Consider the following 15,867-nt stretch of genomic DNA (forward strand, 5'->3'; position numbering starts at 1 on the left):
CCCTTTTCTATCTTTTATTTAGCAGAAATTTATAATTTAATGTGTTTATATATATTTATGTATTATGTGAAATTGTATGTAAAAAATGAAATACACTTAATTCATAAATTCAATTTAAAGTAAAATCCATCAAAAATTGTATTTAACAAAATATATAGTATTAACAAAAAGTATTATAATAGCAATATTAACAAATTGCATAACTTTTATTATCAATTTTTAAATTTGTCATATCGAATGTAAATCTGTCAAATCAATTGAATCATTGAATAAAGAAAGAATTTTAATTTTTAATTAATGAAGCTGCTACGATATATGTTTTCTACAGTTTATGTACTTTTGTCTCGAATATAAATAGAATTATCTCGCACACATTTACACATCTAGACTTTAGAAGTTCTTTTCAAAAGTAAATCTCCACGCAGTGTGTTACAATCGTATATGTGTGTGTATATGTCAGTGTATATGGTATGCAGTGTTGCGCTTAGATAATTTAAAATAATCTAGATATAGATAAGATAAAATATATGCGTCTGTATCTGAGATAAAATAAAGATAATCTTAATTTAAATATATCTAGATAAAAGATAAATTAGTTGAGTGTTTTATCTAGATACTTTTAAGATAATATTCAAAATTACAATTTATATAAAAATAATACACTTCAGAAAACTATAAAAAATATAAGCATATATTTCAGTTTAATACATTAAAGGTTTAGAGTTAAATTACAAATTTTTATTTTTTAAAAACAATAGTTTTTCGAACATATTATCGGATAAACGATTTCTTCGAGGTACAAATATCTGTTGCCCAACTGAAAAGACGCTCCATTAGCGCGGATGATGGTAATGTGTTATATTTTGTAGATATGATATGATCGAACGCAGAATGAGAAAAATGGCACTGATTACATTATCTTAGATATTTTATAAAAGATACTACTTTTTTAAATCTGAGATACAGATAAAGATGCCGTATACTTTAATTATATAGATAAAAGATAAAATAAACAATAAAGACATCTAAATAAAAATCTAGATAATTTTATTTAGATAACGGAAAACACTGATGGTATGGTATGTGTGCAGTGTATGTACGGAACTCGGGATCGGGGGATCGTTAAACCCCAACTTTTGTGCACATCAAAAGTTGCCTGCGGGCTCGAATAAATATAACGATCACGATGCATGAATATCTAGATGCGACGCGCACGATCCTGAATTCCGTGTCAAAATTCACATACGTATGTAATTTCACGTGGCAATTTTGACACTTGAAGTATCTGTGACGTAAATAACATATACAATATTATATTGGACATTATACTTTACATGTAATAATTTTTTTTTCTACACAATATTTAATACATGTACATGTGTTGTTGACAAGAAGAACGAGAGATAAAAGTGCAATTAAAATTTTATCTTGATGGATGTTCACGCGACGAGCAACAGGAAGAAAGAATTCGATACGATGGAGGAAAGAGGAGCGAACTGGGAAGAGAGAGAGGGGGAGAGGGAGAGAGAGACGAAAGCGGGAGGGAGGATATTTAATTAGTTTCCCGTGCGTTGGATCTGGCGGGCCGACGTACCCGGACCCGGGCCGAAGGAGGCGCCATCATCAACACGAGCCCATAGTTATGAGAGTTATGAGGTTATTGTCGTCGGTATCGCGGACGTAGGGGACTCATCTCACGACCGTCACCGTCGCCGCGTCCTCACCCCCCTCCCTCCCCCGACGATGGAGGAGCGTGCGTAATCGTTCGGTCGACGATGCTGCGTAACGTCGTCTCCACGTCTTCTCTACGACCGATATCTAGCCACAGCGCGCATCTCGTGGTTCATCGGTCGCGTCGTCGTCGTCACTGCTGCCGCGTATGATTCATAGAGCTCGTAGACCCCGACTCGGGATTGCCTTCAGGTACGGGAACGCATCTTCGTCAAGAATATTTTCCCGTTCTTTCTTCGGGAATTTACAGAAAATAAATTTTGATGTATGTATATATATATATATATATATATATATATATATATATATTACTACATGTTGGATCTGTACATTTTACATTATTTCCTAAGGTCAATAATTACATATCATGTTTAACACAATAATATTTTTAATAATTTTGTATTTGTATATATCTTTAAATCAAGCGCTGATGTCATTTTTTAAATTATATTTTTACAATTATAATTACATATATATTACAACATATTATGTTATAGTATGTAATATTCTCTTAAAGGATTAGAAGCCAAACGTTTTGTACACTTGGAGATGTTGGAAGTTGGTTTGCGAGTTGTCCGTGGGCAAGATTGGAAATGGGACGATCAGGATGGTGGCGAGGGTCACGCCGGAACGGTAGTGGAGATCGGGAAACCACCTTCCACTGGAAGCTCGGCCTCCAGTCCGAATCCTACCGATCGGACGCCGGACAAGACGGTCATCGTTCAGTGGGACCACGGTGCTAGGAGTAATTACAGGATTGGTTACCAGAATGCTTATGATCTATTGATGTTCGATAATGCGGCTGCTGGTGTCAAGCACTCCAACATTATTTGTGACGGTTGTAAACGGCACGGGATAATTGGTATCAGGTGGAAGTGTTCTCAATGCTTCGACTATGATCTCTGCACACAGTGTTACATGGCCGATGTACACGAGTTGAGTCATACATTTCAGAGATTTCAAACAGCTAATTCCGTGGGGTTAGTATTTGTGATTTTAATCAAGTGTTTTATTGACTCTTGATATAAAATTGTCATTGTGTTCTAAAATGCTATAGAATCCAACTAGGACCGAGAGAAGGATGTACCAAGACATCTTTAAAAGGAATCTTTATAGGAGCAAAAGTCATTCGTGGACCTGATTGGGAGTGGGGAGATCAGGATGGTGGCCGTGGTATTAATATTTCATTTATGTACATTTGAGTTTGTGAAGTTAGAATTACGTAGCAAATTATTAATTTCTCATTTCTCTCGGACCATTTCTTAGGAAAGACTGGCAGAGTCATGGATATACGTGGATGGGACAATGAGAGCAGTCGTTCTGTCGCGACTGTCACATGGTCCACGGGTAGCACCAACGTGTATCGATTAGGTTACAAAGGTTGCGTGGATTTGTGTTACGTGGAGGAGGCTAATGCTGGCACCTATTACAAGGAACACCTTCCGCTGCTTGGCCAACCGGTTTTGACCATATCAGACAACGGAAATAGCTCGACACCGACAAAAAGCGGTGTCTCTAACATCACGTCTAGTCCACACCATCTAACATTTAATGTCGGTGACAAAGTGAAAGTACTAATTGAGGTCGATATACTAAAGGAAATGCAAGACGGTCATGGTGGTTGGAATCCGCGCATGGCCGAATATATAGGAAAGGTATTTTTTGTAAAAACAAAATCTTGCATTACAAGTATTGTTCCCATATAAATATTAATTAAAGTAAACATAGATTTAACTGATCCTCGGAATCTCGCTAGATTTTTGTCTCTAGAAATTGAGAGAAAGAAAAGTTAAATTTTTAAGCATTTTAATAATTTTAGTTAATGTTTATTAATAAATATATTAAAATAAGTCTCTGATACTTTAATATATTTATTCAAGACTAATAAAAAATACGTACGCATTAATTGACTTAATTTTCTAAAATTTAGATTGGCACGGTGCACCGAATTACAGACAAGGGAGACATTCGTGTGCAGTACGAAGGCTGTAACAATAGATGGACCTTTCATCCTGGTGCTTTAACGAAAGTCAATGCTAAGAGCGGGTTCTCCCTCGGTGACATAGTTCGTGTAAAGAGTGATTTAGCCGCCGTCAAACAGTATCAAGTTGGTCACGGCGAATGGACAGATATCATGAAAAATGTTAGTCGACAATCTAGACACCCGTTTCTCTTTTGTATTTATAAATACATTGAATTTACATTATATTTGTCATAGGCCCTAGGAAAGACTGGAAAAATAATCAAAATTTATCCCGACGGTGACTTGCGCGTAGCACTAGACGGTCCTACGTGGACATTTAATCCGTTAAGTGTCGTTCCTGTATCTTCTGGCGCAAATGTTAAGGCTGCCGCGCACGACAATGCAAATAGGTTTAAAGAGCGTTCAGGTATTATTTTTTTTATATTATAATTCTTATAATATTAAAAAAAAAGAGTAGTCTAAAAAAAGTTCACTTAAATGTCGACTTAATCGAAATGAAGTAATCGAAAAAAGTATACATGATAACTTCAGTACTGGATTGATTTTGTTTATAATTCTATGGGTAATTACCTATTTTATCATTAATTTCTTCTAGTCGAGGGTACCGATAGCGAAGTGGAGAAGCTGTTGAGAGACGCCGCTAGGGGTGAGGCCGGGGTGCCCGCAGTGCGAGAATTTCTCAAAAAGTATCCTGGCAGAGCGGACGCGCGCGCTCCCGGTGGTGGCAGGAAAACGTGTTTGCAGGTGGCTGCGCATCAGGGCCAGCGAGAGCTTTGTAATCTTCTTCTGGAAGCTGGCGCCTCTCTGCGAGCGGTTGACGAGGACGGTGATACGCCCTTGCATTACGCAGCGTTTGGGTATGTTTGGAGAAGATCATTATCTTTTCTTTCCCACGATAAGAAAATGTCAGAACATGTCAATTATGTATTTATTACCGACTTTCTTCTTTCACAAGTTTGATTGGCCTTTCCCGACCGTATAATCAACTACATGTGTTAATCTTTATTCTTTCGATCGAACAGTAATCAACCAGAGATCATGGAGCTGCTGTTATCGCAAGGCGCGACTATCAACGCCGTCAACAACGGAAGATGCAGCGCTCTGCATGTGGCAGTTAACAAACAACACGCGCAATGCGTGAGAGTGCTTCTGCGTCATCTTTGCGATGTCAATCTGCAAGACTCGTACGGTGACACAGCGTTGCACGATGCAATCGGGAAGGACGCGTTAGACGTAATCGACGCTTTATGCACTTGTGAGAGAGTAGACTTTACGCTTCGAAACAAACGAGGCTTCAACGTCTTGCATCATGCCGCGCTCAAGGGCAATGCTTAGTATGTATATAGAACAGATAGCAGTGCTTACGATAGAATTGGACTGTTTTCCAAATTTGCTTAATTTACTCTTGATTTACATAAATTCATTTCCATAGCGCAACCGAGAGGCTAGTCGTACGCGCGCGCCACTTGGTGGATACGAAAAAGGAGGATGGATTCGCGGCGTTACATCTGGCGGCGTTGAACGGACACAAAGAAGTCGCAGCCATTCTTCTCTCGCAGAACGGCGGCCGTGCCAAGGTCGATCTACGTAACAATCGACGACAAACCCCGTTGCACTTGGCGACTTCGCAGGGTCACTGGTCAATTGTCGAATTGCTGGTGCACGCTGGTGCGGACGTCGGCAGTGCCGACGAGGATGGTGACACCGTGCTACACATTGCGATAGCAAAGAGTCCGAATCAACAAACTGCCGTGCCCACGCCGGAGAGTAGCCGAGATTCGCCGCTCATATACGCGGTATGTAAGAATATTTATGATTTTACTCGAATATTTATAAATTTATACAAAAAGAAAAGGAATGTAAGTAAATATTCATCGAATAAGTATTCATTTTTTTTTTTTTTTTTTTTTTTTAAATGAAATTAAAAAGTTTTATTCATAATTTGAAAAGTATAAGAAACGAAAGTATAGATTTGTCATTTTTCTCTGACCAAAATAGTTTCTTTTGAACAGATCTGGCAGAATCTAGCGAGGCAAAGCACAAAGACTGAATTAGCACTAGCTTGTTTTCTCGTAAGCGTGGACAGAAGCTGCAAACTCCTCGAGCAGGTCAGAAATAACAAGGACAAGACGCCGCTCGATCTTTTGGAGGGCGATCCTCAAGCTGCTCTGCTCGTTGATCTTCTACGATCTTACAAATACCAAAGTCATAGCACGCAATTAGAGTAAGAAATAAGATATTTTAAAAAGTGTTGCAAATCCAATCTTCGAAACATTATAAATATATATAAAATGCGTAATGACAAATCGCTTTTACAACATTTTGAAAATTGGACTTGCAACGTTCTCAAAATAATGAGATTAATTGATTTTGAGATAATTCATTAGATAACATATTAGTAAATGTATAGAAGGATAATTTTTTATTTTACAGAATAGAGAATAATCCATCGAATAATTATGTAGAACCATCTACATATCGGATAGATAACATGTCACAATCGGAAGGATTGCGTGGCGGGAGAAAAAGTATTCCCGGTTCCGGTGACGCTGCGGAATGTCGGGATTGCTCAGGCATCGTAACAGACGCAAAGCAAGAAAACCGACTCGATCCGAGCAGTAGCGTTACGCTCGGTTGTGCACGTTGCGGTCATGCCATCGTGAAAACGCAAACGATTCAAGGTACACGATTTTAGTAATTTTTCTAAACACTTTGGTTTTGAGGAAAAATTTACATTTATATATTTTACATTACCTTTTGCATTATCTGTCCAGATGGTCAGCTGGCGACAGGTGAGGTTTCAATAGCTAATTCGGAAGAAAAATCGAAAGACATATCGGAAGGGAAACGGAAGGAAGAGATCAGCGAGAGGGAAAAGGAAAAGGACAAAGACTTGGAGCGACTACGTTACCTCGAGACTAGAGTCGCGGACCTCGAGGAGGCCAACATGTGCAGCATCTGCATGGAACGTCGTCGTAACGTCGCTTTCCTTTGTGGTCACGGTGCCTGCGAACACTGTGCCGCCCCGCTAAAGACTTGTCACATGTGTCGTAAAACGATTACAAAGAAGATTAATCTGTATTAGATAGGTTTAACGACCAAACGTTTATACCGGATATAACGTTGCTTTTTCGAGCAGTATACAATGTGTTCCGACAGGAAGCATCGGTACTTTGCCCGATAATAATAATTATCGTGAACAAGATGGTTGTGATAAACGTATGTCTGGCTTTAAACAATTTGCCCGCTACTCAAGGGAGACATTCAGAAAAGAAGGTATTCACAGGAATCTTTTTACTTACTGTGATCGATGCTATTACCTTCCAAGATATCGCGCATCCATGATATCCTTTTAAGATATGTATATATACATTTGTCCAAATGGTATAAAAAAATGAATTCTGCCAACTGTGGTATTAAATGGTAGTAGAAAAATGCTTATCAGTTGATCGTAGCGATGCGTGCGTTACGTTTCGTGTGCTAAAAAAAAAAAATTAAACTGCCAAAACATACACACTTTTCTTATTCCGTGACAATTTCGACACGAGAGAGCCAATCTTTATAGCATCGATATCGTGTCATATCAAAAAAAATTACGCGCATCACAAGATACACATTTGCTCGGATATGAGATAATTCGATTTTACGTTACCTTTTATTTTTTTTTTTTTTTTCAGAGATTAATTGAATAGATTAATTAATATACTGGAGATATCTCGTGTCTTGGCAAACGAATGCGACATACAATTGTTGTACGCTCTCCTTCCTCATGAATCGGCGTATTGCCTATGCTTTATCCCGTCCATTTTTTAATCCAATGTTTAAAGAGAGCGCGATTAACGAGCACCAGGGAACGAGCTCTCCTCGAATTAACTTACGGAAAACATTGTCATTTTTACGCAGAGAACGTAAGAAATTCATAGAAATGTTCTTGTACATATCGCCACATTATTGCGAAAGGATACTGTTAAAAAGTATTCAAAGACTTTCGGACTGCGAACTTTTGCTATTTCACGCGCAGTAGAAAAAGAAGAAAGGGGAGGCACATTTGTAGATATAATTTAATCCCAACATATATAAACGAAAAAGATTTTTCGTCACGATGGAAAATTTTCGATGATCTGGTGCAGAAGTGATTCAGTAAAAATATCTTGAAAACTCTCCCCCGCCCCCCCCCTCCCCCCTCCCCCCATTACGTACGACATAGGTATTGTTTAAATCTTACGAATCTCTCGATGTCCAACTGTTGTACTTCCCCCATTCTCCCTTATCGTCTTTTGCGTATTCGCTGACTCTTTTTGCATGATGATAAATAAGACACGTTGAAAGGAAATATCCCCAGCCAAATTTTTTAGATAGAATAATTATATACTTATTTGTATAAAGTAATCCGTTTGTGATCCAGGGTGCGACAATGCATGGAACCAATTAATTTTAAGCGCGCTTCCCATTGCGAATGCATGTCGAACGAAAAGAAAACAAGGTTCGTAATTTAATAAAAGAGCCGATAATTACAAAGGTACAAGCTTATTAACATGAGGATTGAGAAATAACCAATAATTTTGGGCGATTTTTTGGTTTCTATCAGTATTAGATATCTTGCCTTTCTACTCAACACAACGAAAAACTCGAGGCGCACAGGGAATGAATTCTATTTAATAACGAATAAGGTTGTAAAGATGTATCCGAGCTGCGATAATCAATCAATTTTTTTTATATCAGCTAACGTAATTTCTACATTAGTGATTGAAGAATCGAGAGGAGTTTTTTTATGAATCATTGTGCTGGGTCGAGAACAGGGTAACGCATCGCGAATTTTACGTTCATAGCGAGAAACGTATAATTTGCAATAGTGTTGCAATCTGATTTCATCAAGATGATATTAGCTTTCTTTTTCTCTTCCCTTTTTTTAATATTAGCTGTATTGTCATTTAGATACGTGCGTATATACTACACAAAAGATGTTATATTACGATAGCATAACTTTTAAGCATCGATAGATTTCTACGCGATTGTAATTTACGACATAATTTAAATAAACAAATTTACAGTAGATAAACTTCAATCTAATTGAATTTTCTTATCCGTATTTCTTTCCGTCCTTTAAGGAGGGAATCTCTTTTTTTTTTTGGTCAAAAAAATCGATTTTTTTTTTACGGAATCTTGTAGTTTAAGGTCTTGAAAATACTTCTGTAAAGTTTTAATTTGAAATTAATTAAATTGTGAAAGTTGTAAACCGTAAACCGACTCGGCGCGCAGATATATGTTGAAGCGCTCAACAGCTGTTTGAACTCCATGTTGCGTGGTCAATTCAATGTGAATAGATTTTATTGTGTTGACAAAAGGAAAAGAAGAAAGAAAGAAAGAAGGTATACTGTATGGTCCTAATATAGCAGATTAGCTGTAAGTACTTGATATATCTTCATAAACTTAACTTGAAACTTTAAACGCGTTTTTCTCGAAATAGGTTTTTTACAACTGGTTGACATGATTTCTAAAAAACTATTCAATCGATTGACTTGAAATTTTAACTGTATCTTCAGAAAACATCCCTCTATCGCGTGAACTAAGGAAAAAGTGATACGTTATATACTTTTTTTTTATTGCAAAAAAAAATTACCAATTTTAAGAGTAAAATCGATTATTTAAGTTTGACAAGTCGCCATTTTCTCAAAAAAAATTTTTTTTGCTTACTTCTAGTTCAGGCGATAACTACATGTATGCAGAAAAAAACACTGTTTAATTTTTTTGTTTCAGATGATCTCAAGGGTAGATATCGTGTCAACCAGCGATTAAGGCACTCCACGCGGCATCATAAATGAGCAGGAATAACAGGCGATATTTTTAATAAAAAAAATATTTTTAAATAAATAAATATATAATAAAAACATCCGGGAAAGATGAAATTAAAACACCGCATAGTTTTGCTAAAAAAAATTCCAAAAAAAGTCGTTTTTTTTGACCAAAAAAAAAAAAAGAGATTCCCTTAAGCTTTATGTTTTGTTGAGTAACGTGAAAAAGTGTCCCATTGACTTTTTCACGTTGTCGACTAATTATATAGTTAATGAAAATAGAAAATAACATATTACAGAGACAAATAATAAACGCACCTATAACGCACTTGAAATAAGAACTGAAAATGAGCTTGTTGTCTCCTTAGCTTAGCAAGCAATCTTATTTATTTTGGTACTCGATAAAGGTTCCGATAATCGTATATTACAATCTTGAGCCAGTTTTGCAAAAATCGTAATAGCGATACTAACGATATATAATAATGTATAATAATGGTAATAATATTTTCTCTTTTTCTAAAGTAACCTAAACGCAATGTACTCTATTAGTAGTGACATCGTATTTTATCTGTATAGTACCTAATTAACTTAAACAAAATCGTGACGGCATATAGTATACTATATAGTACGATCACGCAACTTTTCAGCTATAGAACTGTCTCTTATACGCCTCTTCTGTACTGTTTTTTTTTCATTTATCTTTTCTCTCTCTTTGAGAATAATATTATAGCGTAATCCTAACAAAGGGCAACCAAGCATCAAGATATGATTCACAATAGCGATTAAGAAGTACAGCATGTTCAGAAATGTGTACACTGCAAAAACTGATATGAATATCCTATTTTTTCCAACTTATTGCGCTATTTAGGCGCAATATTGTGATTTTTTTTGTCCCTAGATTACTCTATGAATTACGTACAACGCAAAAAAATAATTTTTCATTTTTTGTTTTTTTTTTTTTTCCTTTTTAGTTCGCCTTTCTTTTTCCGTTTCTTAATCGAGACATTGACATCTTTAAATCATAAATGGACAACATTGACTATCAAGATATTGCCCTTATGCGTTAATGACAAAATAAATGCGATTAAGAATTGAAAGATAATGATAACTGGAGACAAATTGCATAGATTTAGAATATACATATTGTATGGATAAATACTAACATATCAAAGAACGAACAACAAACATAAGCACAATACAGAAGATCTAGAATAAGACACACTTCGCGTCTTACATATATAATTTGCGATTACTATTTTCGATTATAATTTTCAATTAATGAAAGAAACAACAACGTTTGGATGAAAATTATAAAGGATTTCTGTACCATCTACTTTTAATCAACATCCACATTTAATCACTTTCACTCCTTCTCTTTTATCACACATTTTCCACTTGTCCAAGCATGAGTAGAATGAAAAAATAAAATTGTGCGCATTACTCAGTTTTTAGAATGAGTAAGGAATTTTTAATCGATAAATTTTTCCTGCAAATTGCGAATATAAATTGAGCATTATCAATTGCCAAAGTATATTAAATTTCAATATTGGTCGATTTAATAAACAAATCAGCTGTAATTAATGAAACAAGTCTAAATTTGAAAATAGAATAAACTATGTCTACATCATTAAACATTACCGTATTCTTACTAAAAATTTCAGCAACTCAGACTCTTACTTGAGATTTCCTCAAGTTTAAGAGTACAGTAAATGATACAGAAATCCGACTGTACACATTATTTAACGCAGAAAAGTCACTAAAAGATTAACATAAAAAATATTCCAACAAATAATATCCGCGTATCCTTCTTGCAAAATAAATGACATTGGAAAGTGCACTTGCTACTTACAAAAGATCGTAGTGATTTAGATCAATCGTATAGGTCCATAGGGAACCGCAAAGTACAAATTTGCACAAATTTCACGCGTACGAATTTCATCGCGTGACATTTTCTCTTTCCACTGTTTCACGCGACGAGAATTCTGCGTCGAAAGCTCGGCGTCCTTTGCCATTACTTGCCGAAACGGTCTTGCTTCGCGATTCGTGCATTATTAAAGTTCTACTCGTATCTATTCGTATAAGACTTCGATTAAAGTGCCTGATGATAGCGAAAGGATAATTATCGCGGAGTCTCATAGTAACCGCATACAGAACAATAACTGCTCTTTTTTTTTTTTTTTCTTTCATTTCTCAAATGCGTGACATGTATTTATCGGCGAGTTTTATAATCCTAGCAGGAAGTTTTTTAATAGGATTCTTTATAGGAGCTTTTGCTCTCTCTTTCTCTATCTCTCTTTCTCTTTCTGTCTCTTAAAACGATTCATCGACTTCTCGCGCGACGTGTGTGTCGATGTAGATACGTAAAACCGTCACACTGATTCATTCGCCGAGCGTAATTATTGTCAACTACGATCAAGTCCTGAGTCCGGCCAAACACTGCGACATTACCGTTTTATTAACGTTCAGAAACGACAACCGTAAGATACCCAGTATTCCGTTACACGTTAATAATATAACGCGCGTTAATGATATATATATATATATATATATATATATATATATATATATATATATATGAAATATACATAGCTTTATTATAGCGGTAACACTATATATCTTTCGTTATAATAGCTATAATGTCACGCACCATCATTTTTTTTATGTTTATTAACGCATAAACATTCTAAATTTAACGCATCTACGGTTTGACTTTGTCGACGTGAAGACAATTATGAGGGAAAGGGAAGAGAAGATGGAAATGGAGCAGAGTCCTGATTCCGAAACTAAATTTTTTAAAGAAAAAAATAATAAGAAACAAAAAGAAAAATAAACTTTTAGATTCTGAGCGTTATGGGCTCATGAAAGAAAAAAATGATAAATTGGATTTTTCATCTTCTGATCCCGTCAATCAAGTCTCGTCGATAACATTTTGTTTTTGTTTTTTCCTTTTTTATTTTGCGTACGATAACGCAAATCGTAGAAAGCGAGACAGTTGCATCATACTCGAGAGAAACTCGGTATAAATCTCTGTGGCAATGATCTACATTCGCACGGCTTAGGGTGGTATCGACGAAAAACAGGGTATCAAATTAACATTAAAACGTTGCAGCGTTTGGTTACGTATCGAACAGAACGAGAGTTGTATACACGAAATGAATGTAACTTCTACCTGTAGGTAGGACACGTTCAACCCTGCATCATATTTTTTTTCTGTTTTTCTTGGAATAAATCAGTGCGATCAGGTAAGAACGGATAAAAGAGAGACAATTATACTCTCTATGTATTACGATATAGAGGCTACTACTACTGTGTGCCGTGAATTGACTCGTTAGTGACTCGGTAGTATTTTAAGCTACGACCGGTTCGGGACTGCACGGTTGAAGCTCCGGCTCGTTTTGCGGTTCCGCGCTGTTGGTGCTCGTGGTGGTAGTGGTGGTGGTACCCGAGGCCGCCGCCGACGTGTTCGGTTCGTGATTCGGATCGGCGGGAGTCATCGCGGCCCATTGCGTGGTATACGGTGCCGCGCGCGCTTGTCGCCTAGCTTTCCTCTTGGCGCGGCGTTGCTCCATGACTAAGCGCAGTCGACGCATCTTGCCCTTTGTCGCTTCATTCTCCTTCGACAGTTCCTCTGCATTCGAAAAACATTACATAGTACTTTATTATTTCGATATTAGTATTAATGGAGCTCTCGAAATGCGCATAGCTTCAAATATTAAATATTACTTTATTTTTTTTATATTACGATTACGTAATATATTTTTGGAAATAATTTATCTATTAAGGGGATACCGTACCGTCCTACCTTACCGATTAAAACTTGTTTCGTTAGACATCAAAATTATTATTTTGGTTGTACAAAATGAAAAATGCTTCTCCACGATGAAAGTACATACAATAACGAAGCAAGAACGTGTGCAATTTTCAGTTAAAAACGAAAAAAAAAAAAAAAATTACAGTTTTAAATTATCGACTACTAGCGCGTCATGTCGTAACTGTATTTGCTTAATATAAAAGTTTTGCAGTACAGTGTACTCGACAAAAATTATTTTTACTAGACATCAAATTCATTTTCTACAAGTTTACATATATTCTGTCATGCATTTCCTTAGACGAAGTGAACTTATTTTGTACGTGCAAATTGCAAAACTTTTAAAATAATAATTTTGATGTCTAACGAGGCAATTGTTTTGATCGGTAAGGTAGGACGGTACGGTATCCCCTTAAAATATATACAGTTTATGGAATAAATATATTATAAAGTATTATGATTAATTTGAATAGCCTCTATTAAGTTTGTTAATCTCTTCTTTAATATTATCGTATTAAAAGTATATTATAAATGCATACCGTTGGAGTATCCTGGTGTGGAATCATGGCACCCGACCGATGTATTCGAGCCACCCGCATTAGTTGTGCTGGCAGAGGATGTAGACATCGAGGAGGACTGTTGACGAGTATGCGAATGCCTATGATGATGATGCCTGTAGTGGCCTGCGGATGCAGCCGGTGTCGCGCAGAGCAAATCATTCAAAATGTGAATGATGGTACTGATGTCCCGCTTTGGTCGACCGTGTCTGTCTTGGAGGGCCGGGTTCAAAGTGCCGCTGAACGTGCCGGAGTAGACACCCTTACCGTGATGATGCATACTCTCTATTATTGCGCCTTGCCTACGTCTCGCGTTCTCCTAATTTTATAAAATATTTTGTAAAAATTTGGTAAAACTTGTATGCCGTTAACATTAATGATAATATTAAAGTGACATACTGAGTGTGTACGCTATAAACACGATAATTTTAAGAGCCTGAGAGTATACAAGTAAAGACATTCATCGAAAACGAAAATCAATAATTAACGAATGAAAAATTTCGTCTCATCAAGAACGAACAGTTTAATTCATCTAGGTCTCTAGACCGGATTCGATCATAATGCATCTCTCAGGATCTTAATCGACGCGACGTCAATCAAGAATAATGATACACAGGGGGGAACTGGCTTCGGTAACAATGTATACCTCTGCGAGGTCGACCCGCGAGGTGAGTACCTCAGAGGAGAGCTGCTTCAGCTTTTGCGTGAGGTTCCGGGAAGCCTCAGCAAGCGCCCGGGTGTCGAGAGTGGCAGGCTTGGGTGGCGACTGCTCCAGCATCAGCGACGAGGTGCAGCTGGGGCTTTGCGGATTCGATTCATCGTGCTGACTACTACTCCTCGTCGCGTCAATGCCATTGAAGGTGACGGATGACGATTGCTGGCCGTGATGATGGTGACCGCTGCAGAGCTTTTTTCTGGGCGTCGAGTCGTAGGACATCGTCGGCTCCAAAGTAGTTTGTTCCTGAATCGGGACAGAACCCGCGGCGGAAGAAGAAGAGGAAGTTGAGGAGGAAAGATTAGGCAAACCAGACTTGTTGTTCCTCGAATGATGATGATGATGGTGATGGTGGTGGTGATGATGATGACCATGATGGTGACCGTGGTGATGGCCATGATGATGATGATGGTGGTGATAGAGCGGGCAGGGTTGACAGGCGCTGGAGGAGCTCGTGGGCGAAACACCGTGCGGATTGCCACGCGAGGATTGCGACTGACTCGAGTTGTTGGAGGACGATGACGACGACGACGACGACGAGGACAATGACGAGTGCATCGGGCTGATCGGCGTCGCGGAGACGGACGAGAGTGACGTAACGCGACTGGAGCAAACCGGGCTGGTGGTGGTAGTGGTTATTCCAGCGGTAGATAGAGTATTGCTGTTGCTGCTGTAACCAGCGGCGGCGTGTAGGGCGCTGGCAAGGCTGCTGATCAAATGTGACGTTCTACCGCTCGGTCCACCAGTGTTTTGCGACTTGACAATGTTTCCTGACGATCTAGCTGCCAGACATCTTCTGGCCTGCAACGAGGAAGAAACATGGCCGCTAGGTAAGCTGGACGCGTTGCTCGTAGCATTGCCGCTGGCGGGTAAACTGTGGCCGCTGTTGCTGCTGGTGGAACTCGTCGTTTGATTGGCAGTCGGCGAAGCCGGGGTTACGGTAGACAGCTGCAGCTGTATCAGCATCATGTGATCGCCCAATCGCATTGTCAGATTAAGCGGCGCTTTGCCGGACAAAAAGTCGTTCACCTGTGAGTCATTCAGACTCTCCAAGGCCTGCATTACACTCTGCTCTGGCCGTTGTGCCTGAAACAAACAACGGGCGTGAAGAAAGGAATTATTCCTTGTCGTCATTTCAAGAGCGATAACAAACGAGAATGTCGTTATCGAAAAAACTTTCATCGTCGATTAACATGAGATTGTCTGCTTCTACCAGATAAGTAAAATATAACATAATAATCATTTGAAAAAAAAAAAAAAAAAATTTATTGATTATAGAC

At 37.8% G+C, this 15,867-nt stretch overlaps 2 protein-coding genes across 4 annotated transcripts in view; one reads left to right on the plus strand and one right to left on the minus strand.

The window, feature by feature from the left end:
- The first annotated feature begins 1,085 nt into the window (after positions 1 to 1,085).
- Positions 1,086 to 8,031, plus strand: Mib2 (E3 ubiquitin-protein ligase mind bomb 2). Of its 2 annotated transcripts, none has more exons than XM_072906634.1 (12): positions 1,086 to 1,996; positions 2,249 to 2,711; positions 2,789 to 2,904; positions 2,998 to 3,386; positions 3,662 to 3,874; positions 3,950 to 4,121; positions 4,311 to 4,572; positions 4,738 to 5,049; positions 5,148 to 5,511; positions 5,728 to 5,939; positions 6,149 to 6,396; positions 6,490 to 8,031. In XM_072906634.1, the coding sequence occupies exons 2-12, from the start codon at positions 2,281 to 2,283 to the stop codon at positions 6,798 to 6,800; spliced, it is 3,030 nt and encodes a 1,009-aa protein (XP_072762735.1). In that variant the 5' UTR covers positions 1,086 to 1,996; positions 2,249 to 2,280; the 3' UTR covers positions 6,801 to 8,031. The 2 variants fall into 2 exon arrangements, with proteins under 2 accessions (XP_072762735.1, XP_072762734.1); XM_072906633.1 differs by having other exon boundaries at positions 1,086 to 1,923.
- Positions 8,032 to 8,406: 375 nt separating this feature from the next.
- LOC140673590 (uncharacterized) overlaps positions 8,407 to 15,867 on the minus strand; it is a 41,455-nt gene continuing 33,994 nt past the window's right edge. Inside the window, exons 3-5 of one of the 2 annotated variants that reach the window (XM_072906635.1) lie at positions 14,519 to 15,673; positions 13,855 to 14,191; positions 8,407 to 13,135 (exon numbers count right to left, since the gene is read on the minus strand). In XM_072906635.1, the coding sequence (XP_072762736.1) occupies positions 12,855 to 13,135; positions 13,855 to 14,191; positions 14,519 to 15,673 (1,773 nt within the window). In that variant the 3' untranslated portion in view covers positions 8,407 to 12,854. The remainder of the gene's footprint in view (positions 13,136 to 13,854; positions 14,192 to 14,518; positions 15,674 to 15,867) is intronic. The other variant, XM_072906636.1, reaches the window with a different exon arrangement.

The sequence above is a fragment of the Anoplolepis gracilipes genome, chromosome 14, assembly GCF_047496725.1.
Source record: "Anoplolepis gracilipes chromosome 14, ASM4749672v1, whole genome shotgun sequence".
Classification (NCBI taxonomy): domain Eukaryota; kingdom Metazoa; phylum Arthropoda; class Insecta; order Hymenoptera; family Formicidae; genus Anoplolepis; species Anoplolepis gracilipes.